Source organism: Neolamprologus multifasciatus, chromosome 19 (assembly GCF_963576455.1).
Source record: "Neolamprologus multifasciatus chromosome 19, fNeoMul1.2, whole genome shotgun sequence".
NCBI lineage: Eukaryota > Metazoa > Chordata > Actinopteri > Cichliformes > Cichlidae > Neolamprologus > Neolamprologus multifasciatus.
In genome coordinates, this window is record NC_140457.1 from 16,918,118 (window position 1) to 16,940,862 (window position 22,745).

A 22,745-nucleotide genomic window follows, 5' to 3' on the forward strand; every position below is an offset into this window, starting at 1 on the left:
TATCATCTTTCCAAAATTTGGTGTGAACTCACTCTTTAAAAACCTCGCAGAATATAATAACAGCGATTTAAAAAGAAATCAAAATTCTGATCGTGGTATTAAGCTGTAATTTGATTCAAACTTAACTAGAAGGATGGATTTTATTGGTTTTTAGTGTTGCATGCCTGGGTGTTGATTGTCTGTGTCAGTTTTTGCAGCAGGTAGCTGATGCATTTGCTCGGTCAGCACTACTACTGTAAAAAAAAAAAAAGAATAAATACAAATCTGCAAATCTCAAAACAAACCATGCTTAACATTACTTACACCAATTTTTAGATTGACGTAGATGGAGCTAACCCAAATTCGTGATCTTATAATCCAACTGTTCAGAGTGCCAAAAGGGGGGAAAAAAAGAAAAGGGGACACATGTCCGGGCGGATGGTGACGTCAGCGGCGAGGCCTTTTTTGACTGGCTCACTCGGACAGCACGTTTTGACAGATAAATAGCGATGCAGCCGCACGTGTGTCGCTAAACTGAATAAACTCAAGCACTGAACTTTCAGTTGGCTTCATTTTTTTTTGGAAGACGATTGATGCTTAGACTTAATGTTGTATGCTGTCATCACCAGATACGTGTAGTGTTTATATTTATTATCATTAAGACAATACATAGGACCAAATCACTGATTGTAAACATGGTAAATAATAAAAATATAATTAGCTTTACTGATATAATATATTCAGTATTATATATAACCTGAAGGATGTGGATTTAAAGATTCCTTGTTGAGGAACTCTGTTGGCATTGTTACTGCTGGATCTGCCAACACATCTACCTGTGTAATTATTTTTTGGGGGACACCAAAAATATTCCCATATCTGTGTCTCTTGAAATAAATAAATAAATAAATAAATATATATATATATATATATATATATATATATATATATATATATATATATATATATATGACACCACAGCAGGATGGAAGATAATCACTCACCCGTCATGAAACCTCATGAAATCCTGCAAAAAGCATCAAGCAGAAATGCATTTTTGGAAAAGTGTCAAAATCAGACTCCAGCACCAGAAGGAGCTGGTAAGCCTCAGAGCTTCTTCATTCTCAGCTTCTATGCCTCTGTATCTCTGAAGCTTGACCTTACAAATGAGCACACTGCATCACTGTGAGAATTGGTGTTTCTGGGCGGTGCAAAGTGGAGTAGAGCACATCAGAGTGCAGGGTATCTGAGAGCAGCAGAGCACAGAGAGGCAGGCACATCCGCTGCTGGAGGGATCAAATCTGTACCATCTGACGCTCAAGGATTTATGGGTTTAGTCAAAATTGCTTTTCCCACTGTGCAGATTAAGCACCGTAGGATGTTTTCCACTCAGGCCGTAGAATAGCCCAGTGTGCTGCTGTCGCCGCCGCTGCTTCTCTTGCTGTTTTTCTCCTTCTTATCGGCTCAGGCGCTGGAGAAGGGAATGTATCAGGAAGGCAGAGTGCTCCGAACCCTGGAGGGGAGTGGATTCTGATTGACAGGAGAGGTCCGTCCTCTGGGGAATGTGAACCATGCAGGTGGATGCGGCGTTTATGCTCTTCTGTGTTTGGCTGGCGGGCGCAGCTGGGAAGATGGTTCAGTCGAGAGGTCACAAGCTGGAAACCTACAAACAAAGCAGGTAACAGCAACAAGGTGTTGAATATATAGGGCTTTTTAAAAAACTGATTGCATTGCCTCAGCAGGATTCAACTGAATCATTTATTGGAAGATGTGCACAGAAACCGATCTGCAGAAGTTTTCTTAGTTTTTCATTAAGAACTTCATTTTATTCTAGTTCATTTTTCTTTTGTTTTAGGTGCACACAGTGTTGTCCACTGTTTCCTGTGTCACCTGTGCCGCTCCCTCCCCCCTTTGAAAATAGATTTTTTTTTCAGACAGCAGATTGAAGAGAGGATAGAGTGGGAGACCTAAATCCCCACATCTATTTATGTATTGTTGGTGAATGCTGTGTTCTCTTGCCCCGCAAATGCTGCAGATCAGTTAATGACCGTTTTTCCCTACCGGCAGCAGTTGTAGTCAATTTCATTTTCAGGTGATTATTTAGGCTAATTGCTGCCTTGTCAATGCACCTATTGGATTAGACTTTTACCCCCCACTTTCCACCCCACTACCACCTTTTTTTAGGACTGAACTAGATGTGGGAATCAATAAAGTCGCTTCATTTCTGCAACGTATTGATCAAACAGGCTCTGACATCAGTGATTTAAACAGCAGGGATTTTTTTTTTGTTTTTTGCGGTTTGACTGTGTAGCGTAGCTGAAGAAAGGTGACCTTCACACTACAAAACATAAACACTAAAATCAAAATTGAGCCACAGGACGTTGATCTTTCAATCTTTGAATGTAGTTTCCAATCTGATGTCAGGTATATAGAAAGCAGAATATCTTAATGTTATCAAAAATAATATAATTTTAAAGATATTTTACAAAGTAAGGCTCTAAGTAACAATTAAAGAAATGACCAAAATGAAGAAATGAAAGAATGACCTGAAAAAAAAAAGTAATTAATTTTGGCAATACTTGGAGATTATAAACCTGTCAGTGAAGTACCTGATTCATTCACATGTTGGTTTAGCTCCACTGAGAATATTTCATGTTTTTATCAGTATGCAAATATAGAGGTACAGGTGTTTATTACACTGCAGATACACTTGAACTGGACTGAATCGCGTTGGTAGGAAATAAACAAAGTATCATACACTTTGACAAAATGTTACCATTTCTTTCCACTCATTAATTTCAAATGAAAGCACAAAAAAAAGAAAAAAAAAGAGATTGTATCAAAATTCTGAAATATGTTCGTCATGTATTTGAAAAGCAACAGTTTAAATTTCCGGCAAAAGTGTTTCAAATGAGCAGAGTGTGATTATATCTTCAAGTGCCTTTTTTGGTGAAATATGCCAACAGCCCACTCAGTAGCAGAAAAAAATACTCAGTTTGCTATTTCGTGACATTTCGTAACACATTTTGAAGCTGAATATGTTAAAGACCTTTTGTAAATAATGGCTAGAATATTAATAATTATTGAAATTACGATATCGGTTGATTAAGTCATTCTATCAGCTCTACTACAAGATTATTTGCACACTTTCAGATGGTGTTAAAACCCAGTGAAAGCAAGACTCTGATCAGCGCACACCCCTGACATTTTTGCTGCTTCTAATGCAAATAAATGCACTTTTCCCCATAAATAACCAGTGCAGATTGGCCTGTTCCAGTGTAGCTTTTACAAATAAATGCTTTTCTTGTAGAATATGTGCAAATAATTCAACTTTAGCCTAGAGCTGCCCCAGCTGAGAAACTGTATTTGCTTTAATCTCTGGTAAAGATAAGATTTAACCAAGCGGCAAAGTGCAAAACTGTACGCTATCAGCGTTGAATGATTTGCATCCACTTAATATTTTCAACAAAGCCTGTCAAACCATAATCCCCCAGCCTTTAGATACAGTATCAATTTTTCATGCTATAACTGGTGATATTTATAGATCCGAGCTGATGCCAAACAGCAATCGGCTCTCCATTAAAACTGAGTGAAATAAACAAGCTTGACGTGATGTATCTGCTGGTCTTTGATACACCTAGTAGTCCTTAGGTTTAAAGGATAGTAAGCGAGCGTGTGTGATGCTATTGGAGGCAGTGTCTGCTGCCTCTTTAGATGTAAACAAGCCACGATGAAATTCCAGTCATTTAAAGTGATCCTCTGAGCCCCGAGATGATTAAGAAGATCATTAAGCACAAGAGGAGCACAATCGTAATCGTCTGTGGAAAATCTGGAAAAGACAGGAAGCACAACTGGCTCAAAGCCGCTGCATAATCTTTAAATTCCAGTGTCGTCTTCTTTATCACATCTGTGTTTCGCTGTTTGTTGAACTTGTTAAAAGTCCTCTCGCATCAGTCCTCTCTCTGCTCTGACATGCACAGCCTGTGAATACAAATCAAATGTAAATCTCCCATTTCTCTTCTAGCATGGGGGGGGGGGGGGGGGGTGCGGGGAAGGGGGATCACATATGCGTATTTAGAAATCAAACCCTTTCTCCCTGTGTTTCTCATCACTCCACTCCTCTTCTCTTGGGTGTGAAATCGCAGAAGCGTCTGTGTGCTGCTGGCGTGGGCTGTGGGGGAGTGTTAACTGTTTTACTTTCTTCACTCGCCGCCTTGAGGAGGATGAGCTGCGCGGTGGGGAGAGGGGGGAGGATTTGTGTAGGACAGCAGAGTCCCAACATAAGAAAAGATCTGAGGAAAAACCTTCATGAGATTTAAAGGATCAATTTTAATGGTCGCCTCTAATGATTCCTTGGAAAGAAAAAAAATTAATGAGAAAAAAGAATCACTCTTTGCCGCACAAAGACAAAATTTAGTTGCTACATGCTTGATTAAAGCTGACTGGTTGGGCTTTTTAAAATATGTTTTAATATTCTAGAAATTCAGCTTATATGTGCATAACTGTTAGCAAATTAGCTTATTAGCCAAGAGTAAAGCGGTTCATTTCTGTGACGTTAGCAGCAAATGTTCATTAGTTGTTGTGAAGATTTTTTCAAATGTAAATGAACAAATCATTCTATAAACTTTGAACGCCCTCTTCTTTACTTTAATGTTTCTTTCTGCTTTCTGCCCTCGTGGACCGGCATACATAAATGTGTCCATATCGACCGCCACGCAAATATGGCCCATTAACCCTCATGCAGACCCTGCAGTGACGTGCGTACGCAAGCCCGCGGTGGCAGAAAACATAAAAAGAAAAACATTTTAAAAAGCAAACAATGTGGGGCCATAGAGCAGAGCAGTGTGCAGACAGGCTGTGTGGCGTAGGCAGACAGAGAAAGGATTGGAGAGGCATTTCTGCCAAGAGGATTAGGAACCAGCTGCTGGATAGACGCACACGAGGAGGGCCCAGCACCCGTTGCCCATGAAAGCGCTGGAGCCAGCAGCAATGGAAACCCTCTTCTCACTGTTTCATTTTGCTCTTGTGCTCTCTCTCTCTCTCTGCTTTGTGCTTCTCCTCCATCTCTCTCTCTCTTCCTCTGTGGTATTTCCTTAATGCACGTCTGTAGTTGTCACAGGGATTTGGCTCTCTGTCTGTCACAGCATGCTCTACTCTATTAATCCATTTTATGCTTTTTTGGAGTTTATCATTCTCTCGCTCTGTGTGTGTGTGTGTGTGTGTGTGTGTGTGTGTGTGTGTGTTTGTGCGGACTGAATATGCTGCCTGAAAGACATCTATACAGAGGCAGCCCTCTTGAAAAGTGACACCAGAAAAGAGTTGGATTGCTCTAAATTGGATGTGATGGGCATTATTTGCCCTCGTGTGATTTGTGGATGAAATGTGCCTGACGTAACCGGATGTACTACATCTCCTTAGGAATGGAGAAGGTTCAAAACAGCACATGAGAGCAGCATAGATTTAGGTTTGGGGTGGGGTGCAGGGACAGATGGTTTTCATTAATGGCTCGTTATTTTTTTTTAATCTGTAAAAAAAAAAGTGAACCAAAATTCATTTTTACAGACACCAAGGCAAAATATTTTGCTTTTCTTTGTCACCCATATTTAAAAGCTGTTATTTACGACAGACAAACCTTAAAAAATCTCCACACGATTAAAAAGCAAATCTGGAAAAATATACCCAGGGTGCTTTTCTGCTTGTCTGCCTCTTGGTATTCAATATTCAAACACAGTTTCTGCTGTATTTGGCCTTTGATCATCCCAGACACTGAATAAAAAATAGTATTCGAAGGTAACCTAGAGAAATGCCACGAAGCATTTCTGTGTATTCAAATAAATATGTGAATTTACAACCAACAAAAAAAGGAAAAGGTTGAATTTCTAAGGTAAAACTAAAGAAAGCATCACAATATCTTTGATTAAAGCTCTGCTGCGCTGTAAGCTGGTCTCATTTGCGTATCTATTTTAATGGAACAGGTTGCGAAGAGACGCCAGGATGGATGGCGGAGGAGGTCACAAAACTGGAAGGTAAGTTGTACAAGTCTTTTCTGGGTTATATTCAGCATTCAAATCGGTGTAACCACATGTTTATTGTGCATTTATTATTTTTTCCAGCCCAATTTACAAGCGAAGCCCAGACATGACAAAATCTCTGATGACAAAATCTGAGCAGCTCCTGAGAATAGACGATCACGATTTCACCATGAGGCCAGCGTTTGGAGGTCAGAAGCTCTTAATTAATTAGGAAAGAAAAAGAGATAACATTAGCATCCTGTGCAGCTGAATAAGATCTGTGCGGCTTCCTTGTGAGCGTTAAGCTCTTGACTGACAACCTCCTTTCAAGTTGTGCGAGAGTTTCCTTTTCCAGTTCAGTGCTTCACAACACCAGAGTGTTAACACATTTCCTTTTGCTTCGCTGCGTGTTAGAGGGATTTGATGTCAGCTTTCTTTAGGATTATGTTGAAATAAAGGCACACAGGCTTTTGTTTCAGAAAATACACTAAGTAGTAATGTTTTTATGTCTTTTTTAGCTCTCTTTATGCATCTGTCTGTCGAGATAATAAGAGAGTGCCCTATTTAACCAAAAAAGTAAATAAATAAAAAAAAGAAGTAGGAAGCCACGTGCTGTTTTTTTTTTTGTCAGACCGCTTTTAATCACACGACAATCTGCTGCTGCTGAAAACAACACCAGATGACCCCTCGCTGAATCCTTTTTGGCGGTGTCCGAGTTTAACCAGCAGGTACATCTAGAAGGGAAAGCTAGCGCTGTATTTTACTCACCTGATCCGCTTTGAGCCGTTATTATGACCTGATTGTATCTGTGCGCTGGTGGAGGATGATTGTGGTGATGCAGAGTACAAAGGCTGAAATAGGTCAAAAGAAGAAATCGGAGCCAAACTGTAACCATCATGTCATGAGCGGCTGCTCTGTGTGTGTGAGATCCACGGTTCCTGTCAGAAGCTGCGTTTCTGCAATAAAAGAAAAAATGGTGGTGGGCATGTTAACTGCTCTACCTGCTGTCACATCCATAAGCAGGCAGAAAAAACAAACCATGTCCTTGCCTATTTCGATTAGTGCATTCATTTTTCTTTAGGATTTCTTGCTCGTAGTAAGTCATCTTTACTTTTTGCTTGCTGAAAAATAATGTCAGCACTAATGCATTTCTTATATGATGCCATTTTCCTTCAGGTCCTCCAATTCCTGTTGGTGTAGATGTTCAGGTTGAAAGTCTGGATACCATCTCAGAGGTGGACATGGTAAGCGTGATGCTGCACAATGCAGTGCTCAGCTGTTATACCGAGTGCAGTTTTAAGGTAGGTGCACTTTGGCCCCTGTCTTTGCAGAGGAAAACAACTACTGTTCGTCTTCCATAAGAGCAGACTTATTTTTATTCATGGCCGTGGTTCAGGGGGTTGGGAAGCTCATCTTGTAACCGGAAGGTCGCTGGTTCGTTCCCCAGCTCTGTCTGTCTTGGTCGTTGTGTCCTTGGGCAAGACACTTCACCTACCACCTACTGGTGATGGCCAGAGAGGTCGATGGCGCGATATGGCAGCCTCGCTTCTGTCAGTCTGCCCCAGGGCAGCTGTGGCTACAACTGTAGCTGTGTGAATGTGAGAGTGAATGAATAGTGGAATTTTAAAGCGCTTGGAGGGTCTCGAAAAGCGCTATATAAATGCAATCCATTATTATTATTATTTTTGCTGCTTTCTGTTTCTTGGCAGCAGAATTTCAAGGAGAAATATTGCAGTGCTGTTATTTAAAACTTTTAATCTTGTTAACACGTCCTATTTTTCACACGCTAGTCTCGTCAGGAGTTTAAAAAAGAATAGCAGTCTATGCCACGGCTGAGTATTTCCTGGGTGAAGTGCGCGTTAATGACATTCTCAAAAACTCCCATCACAACCACTGAGCCAGTGTTTGAGCAGCTTTAGCACTTTTCTTTTGTCATAGATGGCGATGAGGAACACTAGCAACACCTCATCAACCTCATGAGTGTGAATATTGCTGTTCCTTTAGAATAACATTAAAAGCATACCATTACATTGTGCCATTCTCATATCTAAACCCTCTACAATTCTCTCTTCTTCTTTAGAATTGTTTTCTACTCAAACATATGAACATAAGCCTTAATTACACCTTAATTACTGCAGTATTAGAACTTGCCATTTCTTAACTCAGTTTAAGGAAGTTTTACCGAGTTTGATGAAGGTAGGTGAGATGATAAAAGAAGGCACAAATTAAACGAATACTCACTTTTTCATTTTAACTCAAGAGTCCACGGATTTATTTTGTGACCTTTATGTTGGGAAACATTGGACTAAACCACGTAAACTGTCCATAAAGTAGTGACCAACACACTGATCGTCATTATTATCAGTCAAACAGCATCATAACTTACTTTTTCGCAGGGGACACAAGATTGATTGCGAATGCTAGACTTTTTTTTAGTTTATAATAAAGTGAAGATCCGAATACTTTATAACACTCTCGTTTCTTTCTCCCTTGCAGGACTTTACCATGACGCTGTACCTGCGTCATTACTGGAAGGACGAGCGGCTTTCCTTTCCAAGCAACAACAACCAGAGCATGACCTTCGACAGTCGCCTGGTGAAGAAAATTTGGGTTCCTGACATGTTCTTTGTTCACTCTAAGCGCTCTTTCATCCATGACACCACCACCGACAACGTCATGCTGAGGGTTTATCCTGACGGCAATGTGCTCTACAGTCTCAGGTAAACCGCACGGCGTGTCTCAACATGGCAAAGAAAGACTCGCTCACTCTGAGAGCTTTTAACCCTGAAAGTGCTTTTCGCAAGCACTTTATATTTAATAGGCACAGTGAAAGGAAGGCTTAATGAAAATAATGAAAACCACCACAATATAAAAAGGTTTCATTCCAAAAAGAGAGAAACAAAACAACCTTAAAACACACAACCAGATATAAGAAGGTCATACAAACATCTCTAAAAAGGTCGCCTTTGATTTCCCGTGTGGAACATCGCAGCAGGTCCATCAGCATTTCGTGGACCAGCATTTGATTATTCTAATCAGCGTGGCAGAGTGGAGAGGAGAAGTCAAGTCATTTTTTTAACCTCTATTCAATCAGGAAAGTCATTTCTAAACCCGTTTGTGTTCCAGTGACGCTGTGGCATAAGGACACTTGATTAAAATTGGAGAAAACAAGTGTGAGAGTGGATAGAACTCAAACAACACTCCAGTGGGAGACTGTATAAGAAGGGACATGGAAAAAAAAACATCTTTAATAATGCTCTTTCAAAAACGGCTTTATAAAAGGGACACATCAAGTCAGAGTCTCATTATGATGCACAAAAGAACCAGCTTTTGAAACCTGTTTCAAAAGTTTGAACTTTAGAAACCTGCATAAGGAGATTTTTGAAGCTGACATTCCTGCTCCTCTGATGTGTCCTGCCTGTTTTCCCTGCAGAGTCACAGTCACTGCTATGTGCAACATGGATCTCAGCCGCTTTCCCCTGGACACCCAAACCTGCTCGCTGGAGATTGAGAGCTGTGAGTGAATTGAACAGAATCTGGTCAAACATGTTTGTCAGACACATCTGTTATTTTCTCTGGGAATCTTTTCTCTTCATTTTCTAATTCTATTCCCATAACTTCACCAGTGCTAAGTCTGGGAAAGTCCTAGGATTGTAATTGAAACTCTCAGCATCTACGAGAAGCTACTGGGGCTTTGGATTCGGCACCTTTGTCGTGTTTCTTCTGTTTTTTTATTTCGGACTGACGTTATCTGTCTGTTTGTTCACATTTCCTCTGCAGATGCGTACACAGATGACGACTTGATGCTTTACTGGAAGAAAGGAAACGAATCCCTGAACACAGACGACAGAATATCTCTGTCCCAGTTCCTCATCCAGAAATTTCACACCACCACCAAGCTGGCTTTCTACAGCAGCACAGGTACCGTAATCCACAACCCGCCTACTTCTAAGTCAGACACCGAAATCAAACCGATTATGTAAATGCGACAAACGCGCGTGCGTAATGCATGCAAAACTAAATCACAATTGAATTAAAACTTCAATAATTCTAATTTCCCTTTGTAAGTCTTTTTCAGCTAAAGGATCAAATCTTCCATACAAGAAAACGGTGTCCGTTGAATTATACACCAAAACGACTACACTAATATTTTATCCTTACTGCGAAACAAAATCAATCAGACTCCTGCCAACTACTTGTATGCTGCTAGAAAGCCACACTGAGAGCCTGGCAGCCTTTTGATTATCATATGTCACTTTCCAGAGCAACCTGAAGCATAAAAAGGATTTGGTGTCCTATCATTCTTTGCCAGAATAGCTGAGAACCTCTGCTTAAAGTGCTGGTATGGTATATATGCCAGCCGGCGTATGACAATGTGTGAATAATGGTGATATTTCTTCTTCCTAGGCTGGTACAATCGTTTGTACATCCACTTCACCCTGCGGCGCCACATATTCTTCTTCCTGCTGCAGACTTACTTCCCTGCTACTCTCATGGTTATGCTCTCCTGGGTGTCGTTCTGGATTGACCGAAGGGCTGTCCCCGCCAGGGTACCACTAGGTACGCCGCGCTACTCAAATCAACTATTATTTTACCTTACTTTTATTTTAATTAGAGATTAAAGATTAAAGACTAGATTATATATTAATACAGTAAATTAGATCATTCCAGAAATCCAATGAAATGACCTTCATTTCTTGCCATATTACCACCGAGTGAGATAAAGCGCAAAAATGAACGATGAAGTAAATCAATATGTGGGGTTGGGTTTTTTTTTTCATGTTTATAGTGCTGTGCAAAAGACTTGAGCCACCTTTCCTTTCTTTATTTTTTGCTTCATTGGAGTCAGACTTTCTCGTAACTCTCTTGAGCACTTGGGACATTTTTTTAATTCCTTGTGTTTGAACGTTTTCAGAGGAATGTTTTGTTGTTTGTTGAGCCGCTTTACAATGACCAGTTTTATATCTTCAGGCACGTTGTTACTAGCAGCAAAAACACATCATTTGTTCCCATTTATTTAACCGAGTCTTTGAAAAATCTCCATAAGATAAGACAGCTTGACATGCATTGAATAGTATCTTTTGCACCAACCAAGTCTTTCCCAAGGAGCTAACTGGTGGAAACTTGGCTGACCTTGGCATTATGTGCAGTGTGTCCTTAAAAAATGTGAGGAGAGAAAAGAAGATGTGAAAGGCCTAAAAAGCTATCTGCAGCAGATGAACACTATCTGAAAGTCAACAGAAAAGAAATATGGGAAAGACATATGGAAATACAGAAGAAATATCCTGCAAAGACGCGACACGTGAACTATTGCTAAAGCTTAATGAGAAATAATCTCAGTGGAAGCTGTCAAAAATTCTTAAGGAAGGTAAACAATGAGAAAATGCTGAGGCAAATTACACAACGGACTAAAGTGGATTAAAAGTGGACTAAAAATCAGTGGCAACAGGTCTTATGTAGTGATGAATCTAAATTTACATTTTTTGGATCAAATCTTTGTCAGTGTACAGAGATCAGGAAAGAGGTAGAACAATAAGTGTCTACAGCAATGTTCCCATGTATGTTTGTATATTTCTATAAATTACTGTATCTATTTCTCATTTTCCTAGCAAAATAATCAATGAGCCAAACTTTTGCATAGTGCTGTATATGCTGTGGTTGGCACTGTTAAATAATAGAAGAAGCTTCTTTGTTACAACCTCTTGGTTGGCTGGGGCTTGTGAAGCTCGCGTGTTCCCCATGCTCCCTGTCTCCTAGTGGGTTTTCTACTGGTGCTTTCCAGTTTCTTCAGACATGCATGTTAGGATCATTCCTCTTCTTTCAGCTGTTCCCATTAGGGCTTGCCACAGCAGGTCATCTGCCTCCATCTCGCTTCATCATCTACATCTGCATGTTAGGTTCTAAACTGTACGTGGGTACTTCTTTCTATGTAAAGCACAGTTGGAGTGGCAAATGTACCACATAAGTAAAATTTCCATTTCATTCTTGAAGCAAAGAGTTATCAGCTATGCTAGAAAACACTAGGGTAAACGCTGCGTATCATTTTCACTATGCGTGTTAGCATGGTAAGGCTAGCTAACCAGCTACCAACACAAGAAAAAATTATTAAGAAACTAAAGACTCTGAATCTTTAGCTGATAGTGAAGTTATACAGGGAGTTTAGCGCTGACTTGGCAATCCATCCGACAGTCGTTTGATTCAAAACCCCCAATTTAAGCCAAGTGGTGCTAGCAGAAAAGACTGACATGAGCTGGGTTATTAGAAGTCAGCCTAGGAAAAGCATGAATCATCGTACGTTTCACAGTATTATGTAATAACTATCTGAGCTGGGACAAATTTTACTAGTGGAAAAATTTTAGGGAAGACATTTAGTGCATTTTTTCCTTATCCTTATCACTAATCATCTCAAATCCTTTCAGGGGGTCCAGACCCCCAGTTTCCCATCAGCTTTCACAGTGAGTAGGTGGAAGCTATTAGTGGAATCTCACCAAAGTCTATAGTGAACATAAAGATTCAGATTTATTACACCCCAAATGTAGCCATTTCTGAGCTATTTAATCTGTGGGAGACTAAATAGCAACACAGCTGTGACTAAACTTTGTTCGATTCCCTTCAGGCATCACCACCGTGCTGACCATGTCCACCATCATCACCGGGGTCAATGCTTCCATGCCTCGGGTCTCCTACATCAAAGCTGTGGACATCTACCTGTGGGTCAGTTTTGTCTTTGTCTTCCTTTCGGTGATAGAGTACGCAGCGGTGAACTACCTCTCCACCGTACAGGAGAGGAAAGAGAGGAAGCTGAGGGAGAGAGTAAGTGTTCCTTTCATGTTTTTCCCTCCTCTGACTTTGCCTCTGGTTAAGAACAGACTTAACTTTTGATTTTTTTTTAATGGCTCACATTGACAAATTTTACACAGATACTTTATCTTCACCACATCGGTGTAATGACTTATGCAGCAGCATGTTTTATTCTGACACATTTTTTTAGTTTTAGAAGTAGTGTAAGGATGCAAGTATCTGATTTTTCTTTTCTTTTTTTGGATAAGCTGTGAAAGCTACAACCTAAAACCGTACTTAACAAATTTGTTTGTCCACTGCCCGATGTAAGGTTTATTTTTTATGTATTTAGTGGTTAATGCTAAAATATAATTATTTTAGTCATCCATTCATTTTCAAATTTAGAGTAATAAAGCACACTATTATTTTTTTAATTAAAATCTCAAATTACTTATTTTTCTTGCATTTCCTGAACAGAACTATTAGTTTTTAAAAATATTATACTTGATTAAAGTCTTGTGTGCTGGCTCAGATTTGGGAATAAAACATTTATTTACCTAATAAATAATAATAAAATTTTTAGTTTTAAACAAGTTTTTTTACAGAATTCTAAAATATGTGTTTTCTTGTTTTATGACAGGTTAGGCGCTGTAACTGCTTACCTGTTTGATATTCATTCTAATTTCTAATTTTCGAATTTCCACAGTACGTCATATATTTGGTACAGTACATTTTTCCCTTTGTAGTTCTAAAATTTTCATTTGAAGCTCTTGGCCATGTCATAAATCTCAGGTTTGTATTTACCTCGCATTGTACTGGAATTACTTTATTAACTGAACGTTTCAAAACATTATCATCATGACCATAAATAAGGGAATCTAATATGTCATTGCTTACAAGAAGTGATCAAAATGCTCTGTTTATACAAAAAAAATATTTATATTTGGCCAATCATACCTTAAAGAGCAAAGCTGTTTCCACCATAGTTGTTTTTAGTCAATCAAAAGTTTGTTCTGACAAATTATACAGACACAAGTTTGCAATTTCCCCTACGAACCTTAAACTGGCACGAAATGTGAACAACATCAGTGTCAAAATGAACAAGCTTTCACTTAGAGGATCATATCGATGACAGCTGGGTCTGAGAGACCAAGCAGCTGTTTTCAGAGGAAGAGTCTATAATGTTCAAGCCCAAAGATAAGTGTGCTCAACTTTTCAATTGACATTGCTGGAGAAAGTGGTCCTTGAGACTTCCTCCTCTTCCACAAAATGCTAATTGAAATTCAAGATGAAGGGTTTCTGTTTTGACACACTGATGGACATTGAATGTGCACTGCAGACTAGTGGTTAGTGTCAAAAGTAGCAGCTGGAAATGTTACAGAGCCGCACAAGTAACAACCTTCAACAGATGCACTTTGTGTATATGTTTATATACCTAATATATCTCAATTTTAATTGTACTACCAATCTGTGAAAATGCTCTACTTTTCTTAATTTAAATCTTGTTATTGGTACGTGGTTACTGCAAATAAGACAGTTAATAAAACCAAGAATGGAAACATTTACGAGACGTATTAATAGTTTCGTCTAAGTCGACTCTGATTAGGCTGACCTGAATTTTATACTGAAATATTTTCCATATTAAAATAATTATAAACTGATGAAAACATGATTTAATAATTTATATGCATTTCCAATAAACAGATATATTTTCTTAACTGGCTTACTTTAAGCTGCTCTCAAGGCTATGGCAAATTATTTCTGGGACTACAGCTCTTTAACTATATTGGTATTCTTCATCTGCCAACTGCTGCGGCATATGGAGCCAAATTGCCCACGTACCCCGAGGAAGATTTCCAGCACAAACATCCTTCCATAAATGTTTCCTACCAAAGTTATTTAAAGGCCATGAGTGTGCAGACAATCATACATATAGGAGGAATTCACTTATTTATAATGATAGAAAGTCTACTGTAATTCATAACTCTTCGTGTGTTTTTCGCTAGCTTCCATGTACATGCGGCATTGGCAACCCTGATGAAATGATGATCGACCCCCAGATCACTGGATATGGGTCCACAGATGTCAACATCACAGGAAATTATGGGTTGCCAGAAAACGGGGGCCGCCAGGAACGAATTTTGGCCCAAGTGGCACTGAACGACCCACAGATCACAGGCCAGGTGAAGGCATCTAGAGGCTACGTGAACATCTGGATAGACACCCATGCCATAGACAAGTACTCAAGGGTCGTCTTTCCTGGAGCCTATATCCTTTTTAACATCATCTACTGGTCCATCTACTTGTAACCTGTGATGCATGAAATGCTGTTTTGTGCATGCTGGGACAACAGGAGCTCAGCTCAGGAAAGATGATGCTGCACTTGAAGTGTTTGGGACAGAGAAACTGCACATGAGATGCATGGGGACCACTAACAGATTGGTGACCATTGCCTTCTTGACCCAGCCACTTAACACCGATGATTAAAAAAGAAATATGAGCGACCAACAAACAGGACAGTCATCGATTAGTTCTCTGGTTTCTGCTGTATCTAGTTCTGGTGACAGAAAGATGTCTGGATGCTGTTGTTGCCTGAGGACGCAGAGCTGCACGTACATGGACTTATGTCACTCTTCAGGCTAACTACTTCTTTTCAGTTCTAGATGCAGTGACTCCAAGCACACTTTCAACACCGAAAGTGTGAACTGAAAACATACTGACATTGGCTAGCATTGCCAGCAAATAGACGGATCCTTTTTCCTCTTCTTATGAGCTACACCTGACAATCAATAAGAGACTAAAAATATTTAAAGGTATAATTTAACATGTTGAGAAATATGTTTGTTTGTTATCTAGCGGTGAGAAACTTGATACCACTCTCATACTTGTAATTAAATATATGGCTAAATCCAGTAATAGCCAGTTAGCTTAGCATAAAAACCCTAACCAGGTTAAACAGCCAAGGTACATGTTTCCATCCAGTGCAAAGCTACCAGCATTTCTATAATAACTACAGCAAGTTATATCTTTTGACTGAATCCATACAGAAACAACCATAAAAGCCTGGTTTTATAGGGGGATTAGTGCTACTATTTCTCTACCGGTATAAATGCTTAGCTAATACTCAGAAGTCCTACTATTTTTCTAACGGTATGACTGCCTAGCTAACGCTCAGAGGCAAGAAAGAGTCTGGCAATTAAATTCCCAACAGAATGTCAATTTTTATAAAGATTTAAAAAAAAAAACAGATTACATCTTGTTAATTAGTCAGCCTTTGAGGTGGTAGTTGGCAAATTTCGCCCAGCTGCTTCCCCCTTTTCCCCAGTCTTGTGTGCTCAGCTCAGCCGTCTCCTGGCTAGACCTTCATATTTACTGCAGACATGAAAGTGATATCAACCCACTCTCCCAACTCTGCACGAAAGCAAATAAACATCTGAATGAAAGTAAATGTTTTTATTTAAAAAAAAAAAAGACTAATTCAGAGCTTATTCTTGAAGTTCCACGTTTCCTTTGCAGCATGTTAATATGATTCAGTTTAGCTTCAATTTTCTTGTGAAATTTGTATCAATGCAGTTATTTTACTGTCAAGCTACTGCGCTCCGTTTGTGTGACTTGACAACGTTGAGTAAAAAAACGCAAAGTAATGCAGTCTATTAAAACAACAAATGTAAAAATGTATGTTAGAAGTCCCATGCACCGACTATGATATTAACTCTTTTTATTTTTTAATGTTTCTTCTTTTATTTTTAAATACAACTGAAGCTCATTTCCTCTGTTTGGTGTTGTGAGGCTTTGAGGTTCGCTGTGACCTGTTAGTTGCTAGTTTTAACGTCTTTTTCAGCTTAAAAACAACTTTATACTTTGTTAGGCAAAAGATATTAAAAAAAAAATATTACAGGTATTTAAAACTGTCATGTATAGGAAGATGTTTAATAAATGTTTTGGTTTCTGAAAATCGGAGCTTGAGTGCTGAACATCGTAGAAACAGAGAGATGCTTAAAACCTAAAACACAACACTTTGGATCATTTGAACACAGTTGATCCCTTTATTTTAATCACATTTTTCTGCTCACTTACACAGTATATTTAAACAGTCCTGGAGGATTTACTGTTATTAGTCACTGGGTTGCTCACAGCTCCAAGGTCTTTCTTCTCGCTCTGGCACATGTCTGAGTGCTGGTGAGCATTTAAAACAAATCATATACTATATTATGTAATGCCATTAACAACCCATATGTGTGTAAAAGGATATATACATATACAATTACATTAAGGCTTTCCTCACAGAAAAGTGAGACAGTGGGATATGCTGAAGCATGTTTTTGGTTTTTTTTGATCCAAGCAACATCCCGAAGGTGTCAATTTAAACTTTGTGCACCATCTTCTAATCTAGTGAAAAAAATGCGAACAAAGGCATCACTACATCAAAGCTGGCAGAAAAGGATAAAGCATCAAAAAGATGTCCATAACCTGATTTTCCACATCTGGGCCCACTCTTGAGAGCCAAGATTTTTTATCAAGCTGTGTAGCTGATGAAAGTACGCCTAGAAATCTCAATGACTGAGAGAGAGTTAGTATGATCATGCAATCAAGTACACTAGGGCTATCCGTGGATAGAGTAATACATTTAGGGTTGATTTATTTAGAGGTTTGTGGTGTAAAACTGTGAGTGTATGCCAAACTCATCATCAGTAAATTCATGTTGTCCATTACCACAGACTAGAAAGATATTAGATGCCTTCATTTGTTCCCTGTTAAACTCACGATTGAATTTAAAATCCCTCTCCTCACATGCAAAGTCCTTCATATCTTAAAGAAGTCATAGTACCATACTGTCCTACCAGAGACTTGTGGTTCATAGAGTTTTAAATGTAGAATGGGAGGCAGAGTCTTCAGCTTTCAGGCCTCTTTTCTGTGGAACCGGCTCCCAGTTTGAATTTGGGGGACAGACACCCTCTCTACCTTTGAGATTAAGCTTAAAACCTTCTTTTTGATAAGGCTTACATTTAAGGCTGGATCACGTGACCCTGAATCATCCTGTAATTAAGCTGCAATAGGCTCAAGCTGCTGGAGGAGTTCCAATGATGCACTACAGCATGCGATTACATTTCTTTTTTCTTTCTATCGTTTGCTTTCAGTTTGTTCTCTTTTTGATTCTGCTCCTCCCTGATATTGAGTCTTCTGGAGGTTTCTTCCTGTTAAAACAGAGTTTCTCCTTCTCACTGTCACCAAGTGCCTGGACATAGGGGACCATCTGATTGTTGTGGGGTTTTTCTCTTACGCTCAAGGATCTTCAGCAAAAAATATAAAGCGCCTACTTGTTGTTATTTAAACCTTATAATTTCTCCTAGATGTATTTCTAATTTCAGTGTCATGAGGGAGTTCTATCACTGCCACGGGGTGCCGAGGCAGGCCGTGTGAGAATATAAACGGACCCAAGATGCAGACTGCTTAAGTTGTGAGCGAGCTTTATTAACAAAAGGGTGAAACAAACAGGGACGAGGAGGAAGAAAACCAAAACCTAAGAATAAACTAAACTGGGAAAAGCTACGCAAAAACAACCCTGAAACCTTGAGTCGAGAAACAGAGATGCAGGGAGAATACACGAGAACATGGAGGGGAACAACACAGACAAACCAGCAACGACTAAGACAGAAGACACGACTTAAAAACGCTCAGAGAACACAGGGAGATTACACACAGGTGGGAGTGATTAACGTGACGAGACTAGGGAGGCGAACTGAAAACACTCACATAAGATGCAGACCTGCACAATAAAACAGGAACTTACACATGCAAGGACACAGACTAAGAAACGCGGACTTGATACAGGAACACACGGGCAGAACAGAGTAAACACTAAACAGAGGAAGAACAGAACCAACAATCACACTAATAGAAAACACAAAATGCTGGGTCAAAAGGACCCAGGACCATGACAATCACTGCCTTCCAGTCACTTCTGTTTCAGTTTGGCCAGTCTAAAGTCGTCTCTCACTTTCTTAAGCAGATCAGGACAGCACACTACATCCACAGCTGTCATAGACAGGGCCTTGGCTGTCCTCAGGGTGTACAACTGGGCCTTTTCAGCTCCTGGCAGAGTAAGAAATATAAAGCACAGAGTAAACATGAAAGAGATGATGGCTAAATTTCCCTTACCACAGTCTGATTCGGTTTAATTATAAAACATCAGTTCACAAAAGCCACGTGCCAAAATACCTGCTGCTTCGGTGTATTCCTCCGTATGATTTAATGCATCAGTGCAGATGTAGAAAAACGGATGAATACCAGGGACTATGAATGACACGTTGCCAAAGTCTGTAGAACCTGCCAAGGGGTGAATATAATTCACTGTGATAGTGGTTCAGTGTCGATTCAGTGAACAACAATGCTGAAAAAACACTAGATTACAGTTCTGCTGTTAGACATTTCGTTGTATACAGTTCTTTTGCACAGAGCAGGGACAGAAGTGATTTATAATATTGTCATTTATGCTTACCGCAGAAGCTGGCTGTCTGCTCTGGAAAGTGAATTCCCAAAGCTTTTCCATTGCTTTCATACAGGCTTGCCAGTGTGGCATTAGGTAGAATGTTATAGTAGGTAGGGGTTGGGAAGGTGATCTCCACCTAATGGAAATGCAAGTAAATGTAAGACCATAGCACATTTGGCCTGTCATGTGTAACAGCACATAAGGCCATGCATGCATAGTAATGTAACCTGCCTGAAGCACATGCAGACGAAGGAGAAAAGGAGCCTGAAGATAATCATGAATTATGTAACACAAGTTCAGCACTTGGACAGTAATTATGGAGATGTGGTAAAAAGGGGGATTGTTATATAACAGCAGTACTCTCTAGCACTGCTGTATCAACATAGACTGCTTCTACGTGTCTCCAACATACAGGAAAGCAAACTGAAGACGCTTTTACGTAAACTTACTTGGCAACCGGTCGCTCCGGCAGCTGCCCTGAAGCAAGCTTCAGCTTTAGCCTTCAGGTCACAAAGATCTTTGGGCAACGGGACGCGCAAATAAAACTCTAATTCAGTGTATGCCGGGATAATGTTGGGCTTCTCTCCTCCGTGTTTGATGATGCCTGTAGCAAAGACAAAATCAGAACGTCAATAATTCAGCAGCTCACCCGGCTCATGATCAATCACACTTCACAGGATACTGTGAAGTGTGTGATACAGAAAGAAAGTCATAAGTTGCCTTGTCTTTGGAGGACTGCACTGCACAAACTAATGAGTATTAAAATCCACTGACACGTCAAAGACCAACAATTGTTTTAGAATGGTTTGTTCCAAAGACCCCACTGAAATGGGCATTGTGCTGTAGCAGGATGCACCAAGTCAGTCTGTGAAGTTTTTTCCCTCTTAGATATGTCACAATCAAATTTAAGAAGTATTATTGCAAAGTGGAAACGTGCAGAAACCACAGCAGCTGAGCATGAAGTGTTAGACCACATAGAGCTACACAGCAGGGTGCAAACCTCTTCTGGCATTAAGATCAGTACAAAAACTGTATGCCGGGAGCTTCATGGCATGTGTTTCTACAGCAGAGAACCTCCTGCAGCTGTAAAGTATATGTAACTTAGTACTATGCATGATATAATATGCATATAGTCTATATAATGTATGTGAACACATCAGCATGTGATAGTATAAACCATATTAATGATTCTAGGAGAACTTGGTGAAATTATAAGCAGCGTGCATGGAGGTTATGATATAAAAATGGAAAAACACCTTTAAAATGACAAACAAACAACAAACAAAATGTAGTTGAAGACCTATCAGGTGATCATTGTATGAAAGTTCTGACCCCTACTGAAGGAGGCGTACCAGTTCCTGTGAATGGACAGACAGATAATGATGAGCTAGCTATCGGCTAGACGAACTAATAAACTATGAGGAAGTAAAGGATGAGGAGGCACCTGACGGCACTGAAAGGAGGAGGGGTTTTTTTCCTTCCGGGATTTGTGTCTCCTCCTAGGATGGATCAAAGATGAGATGCTCGTTTTCACCAAGGTCGAGACTAAAGTCTGAAGCTTTAAGTGACCCTGCGACAGATTTTCCTCACCATGAATCCTCCAGTCTGGTTTGAGCTGCTGTCTGAGTACAGAGATGTTGTTATAGGCCAGGACGGCCGCATCCAGGGCATTCACTCCCTCCCAAGGGTATGCAGCTGCATGAGACGCCTTCCCATAGTACTTCACTAACATCCTGTGTAACATCAGCACGGTCGGTTAAGAGTTCCCGAAAAAATGTGAAGGTTAGGTGTTCGTTGTGAGAGATTAAGACAGAAGTAAAAGAATTTGAAATGAAGCAGTGAAGAAGAACTCACTCTTCGATCATGATGCAAGGGTGAAACGAAGCATCCTGCTGAGCTGGATGAGCCATGAAGACGAGATCAATATCAGCAAAGGCCCCGGCATTGATTAGCTCAATCTTTCCTCCTAACGCTTCCTCGGCAGGAGTTCCCAGAACAGTTATCTATAATAAAGAGTAAAAGTATATTTTAATGTCAGGTCTGCTCACTGGAATGTTAGTTTCTTTTTTGGTTTTCATCAAAACAGAAACACTTTTAAATAAAGACTGGAGTAACAAATCCACCCCCCCCCCCCCCCCCCACATGAGACCACTTTGAGACATTTAATCATAACATATTCTAAAGATAGAAGTTTATTTCCTATTATTGAAAAAATAAAAAATAAGGCTAATTATTCACATCATGTTACATTTGTTGCACTTGTTGAGTCACAGCAAACAGAGCTGGGGATTTAAAGGAGTGCTTGGGATTTTTTTCAGCTTCACAGTATGTCGCACTCGGTTTTCATGGTGTGACTTGTTTAAGTCCGTTAAACACGGCGACAGTTACCTTCACAGGCACCGGGAGCTCGGTCTGGTTTTCTAAAGCAGCATTCAGCCCCACAGCGGCCGCAGCGCCCACCTCTGCTATCAGGTTGTGCCCGCACGCGTGGCCGATACCCGGGAGGGCGTCATACTCGCACAAGAACCCCACGTTCAACACTGGATCTCCCACCCCGCCACCAACTGGACCCCAGCTGGCCCTGAACGCGGTCGGAAGTTTGTAGTGACTTTGGACCGTCCATGTCTGGTCCTGAGAAAAGAAGCGGACAAGCCGGTCGTGCGCATGTTTCTCGTTACCGGCGACTTCAGGATTGCTCCAAATGTCTCTACTCAGACTGTGCAGCTCGTCTTTGTGTGCGTCTATGCACCGCTGCAGGTCGTCCTTCATCTGCTGTCGTTTCTCCATATCGCCCGACAGCATGCAGGCGTTTGAGCTGGACTCCTAAAAGCACAGGAAATGTATCCCAGTGAAGCATTGATGTGCTTCCCTCTGCTGGCTGACTGGCGTGTAGCCTACATTTGAAATGAATTTGCTCTCGGCTGGTGGTAGATTGGATCACCCAGAGGGGCGCGCCGTCCGCTGTGGCTTCACATGTCCTAAATAAATGAACGCAAACAGGTTAAGTCATAGGTGTCAAACTCTGGCCCGCAGCCTAATTACATTTGGCCCGCAAAGCCATACCAAATTACTACTAGAGCTGGCCTACTGGTATTATACAGCTAATATATATATTCAGTTTTTCAGCAAAACTTGTTTGAGTCCATAAGAAAAGATTCATTCTTATATCTAGAGGAAGATTTTTTTTCAATAAATATTAATGTTAGCCCGTGACTTTGTTCCAGTTTTGAATTTTGGCCCCCTGTGTATTTGAGTTTGACACCCGTGGGTTAAGTGCTTAAAACTGCAGTCCCTCAAATGGCCACGTCGTCCCATTAACTCCTATGTTAAAACGCCCAACTCTACAGCAAGAAAAAGAACATAATATTCTTTAAAAAAAACCCCAACAACTTAATTACAGCGTTAGCTAGTGTCATAGCTATATTGACTGACACATGTTGAAACAGGCAGACAGAGCTTTCACCCGACTCACAAAACCTGACCTC

At 40.2% G+C, this 22,745-nt stretch overlaps 2 protein-coding genes across 2 annotated transcripts; one reads left to right on the forward strand and one right to left on the reverse strand.

Moving 5' to 3' along the window:
* Positions 1–1,019: 1,019 nt before the first annotated feature.
* Positions 1,020–15,530, forward strand: LOC146496339 (gamma-aminobutyric acid receptor subunit rho-1-like). Its single transcript, XM_085142352.1, has 10 exons — positions 1,020–1,657; positions 5,955–6,005; positions 6,093–6,199; positions 7,167–7,234; positions 8,487–8,710; positions 9,424–9,506; positions 9,771–9,911; positions 10,398–10,550; positions 12,607–12,803; positions 14,777–15,530. Exons 1-10 carry the CDS (start codon positions 1,551–1,553, stop codon positions 15,077–15,079), a joined length of 1,434 nt encoding a protein of 477 aa, XP_084998478.1. The 5' UTR covers positions 1,020–1,550; the 3' UTR covers positions 15,080–15,530.
* A 704-nt stretch (positions 15,531–16,234) lies between these two features.
* On the reverse strand, positions 16,235–22,199 carry LOC146496340 (peptidase M20 domain-containing protein 2-like). Its single transcript, XM_085142355.1, has 7 exons — positions 21,649–22,199; positions 21,115–21,263; positions 20,851–20,993; positions 19,710–19,864; positions 19,270–19,396; positions 18,990–19,097; positions 16,235–18,863 (listed from the first exon to the last, which is right to left on the reverse strand). Exons 1-7 carry the CDS (start codon positions 22,060–22,062, stop codon positions 18,727–18,729), a joined length of 1,233 nt encoding a protein of 410 aa, XP_084998481.1. The 5' UTR covers positions 22,063–22,199; the 3' UTR covers positions 16,235–18,726.
* Between the last annotated feature and the right edge of the window lie 546 nt (positions 22,200–22,745).

What these genes read in the sequence shown, in the direction of transcription:
- LOC146496340 (XM_085142355.1), bottom strand. Translation starts at nt 22,062, where the DNA reads ATGCTGTCGGGCGATATGGAGAAACGACAGCAGATGAAGGACGACCTG. An exon ending in ACCAGACTGGAGGATTCATG is followed by an intron (nt 19,865 to 20,850) that starts GTGAGGAAAATC and finishes TCTTTGCTACAG; the next exon opens with GCATCATCAAACACGGAGGA. An exon ending in CCGGAGCGACCGGTTGCCAA is followed by an intron (nt 19,397 to 19,709) that starts GTAAGTTTACGT and finishes CATTTCCATTAG; the next exon opens with GTGGAGATCACCTTCCCAAC.
- LOC146496339 (XM_085142352.1), top strand. Translation starts at nt 1,551, where the DNA reads ATGCAGGTGGATGCGGCGTTTATGCTCTTCTGTGTTTGGCTGGCGGGC. An exon ending in CCATCTCAGAGGTGGACATG is followed by an intron (nt 7,235 to 8,486) that starts GTAAGCGTGATG and finishes TCTCCCTTGCAG; the next exon opens with GACTTTACCATGACGCTGTA. An exon ending in GGCTTTCTACAGCAGCACAG is followed by an intron (nt 9,912 to 10,397) that starts GTACCGTAATCC and finishes TCTTCTTCCTAG; the next exon opens with GCTGGTACAATCGTTTGTAC.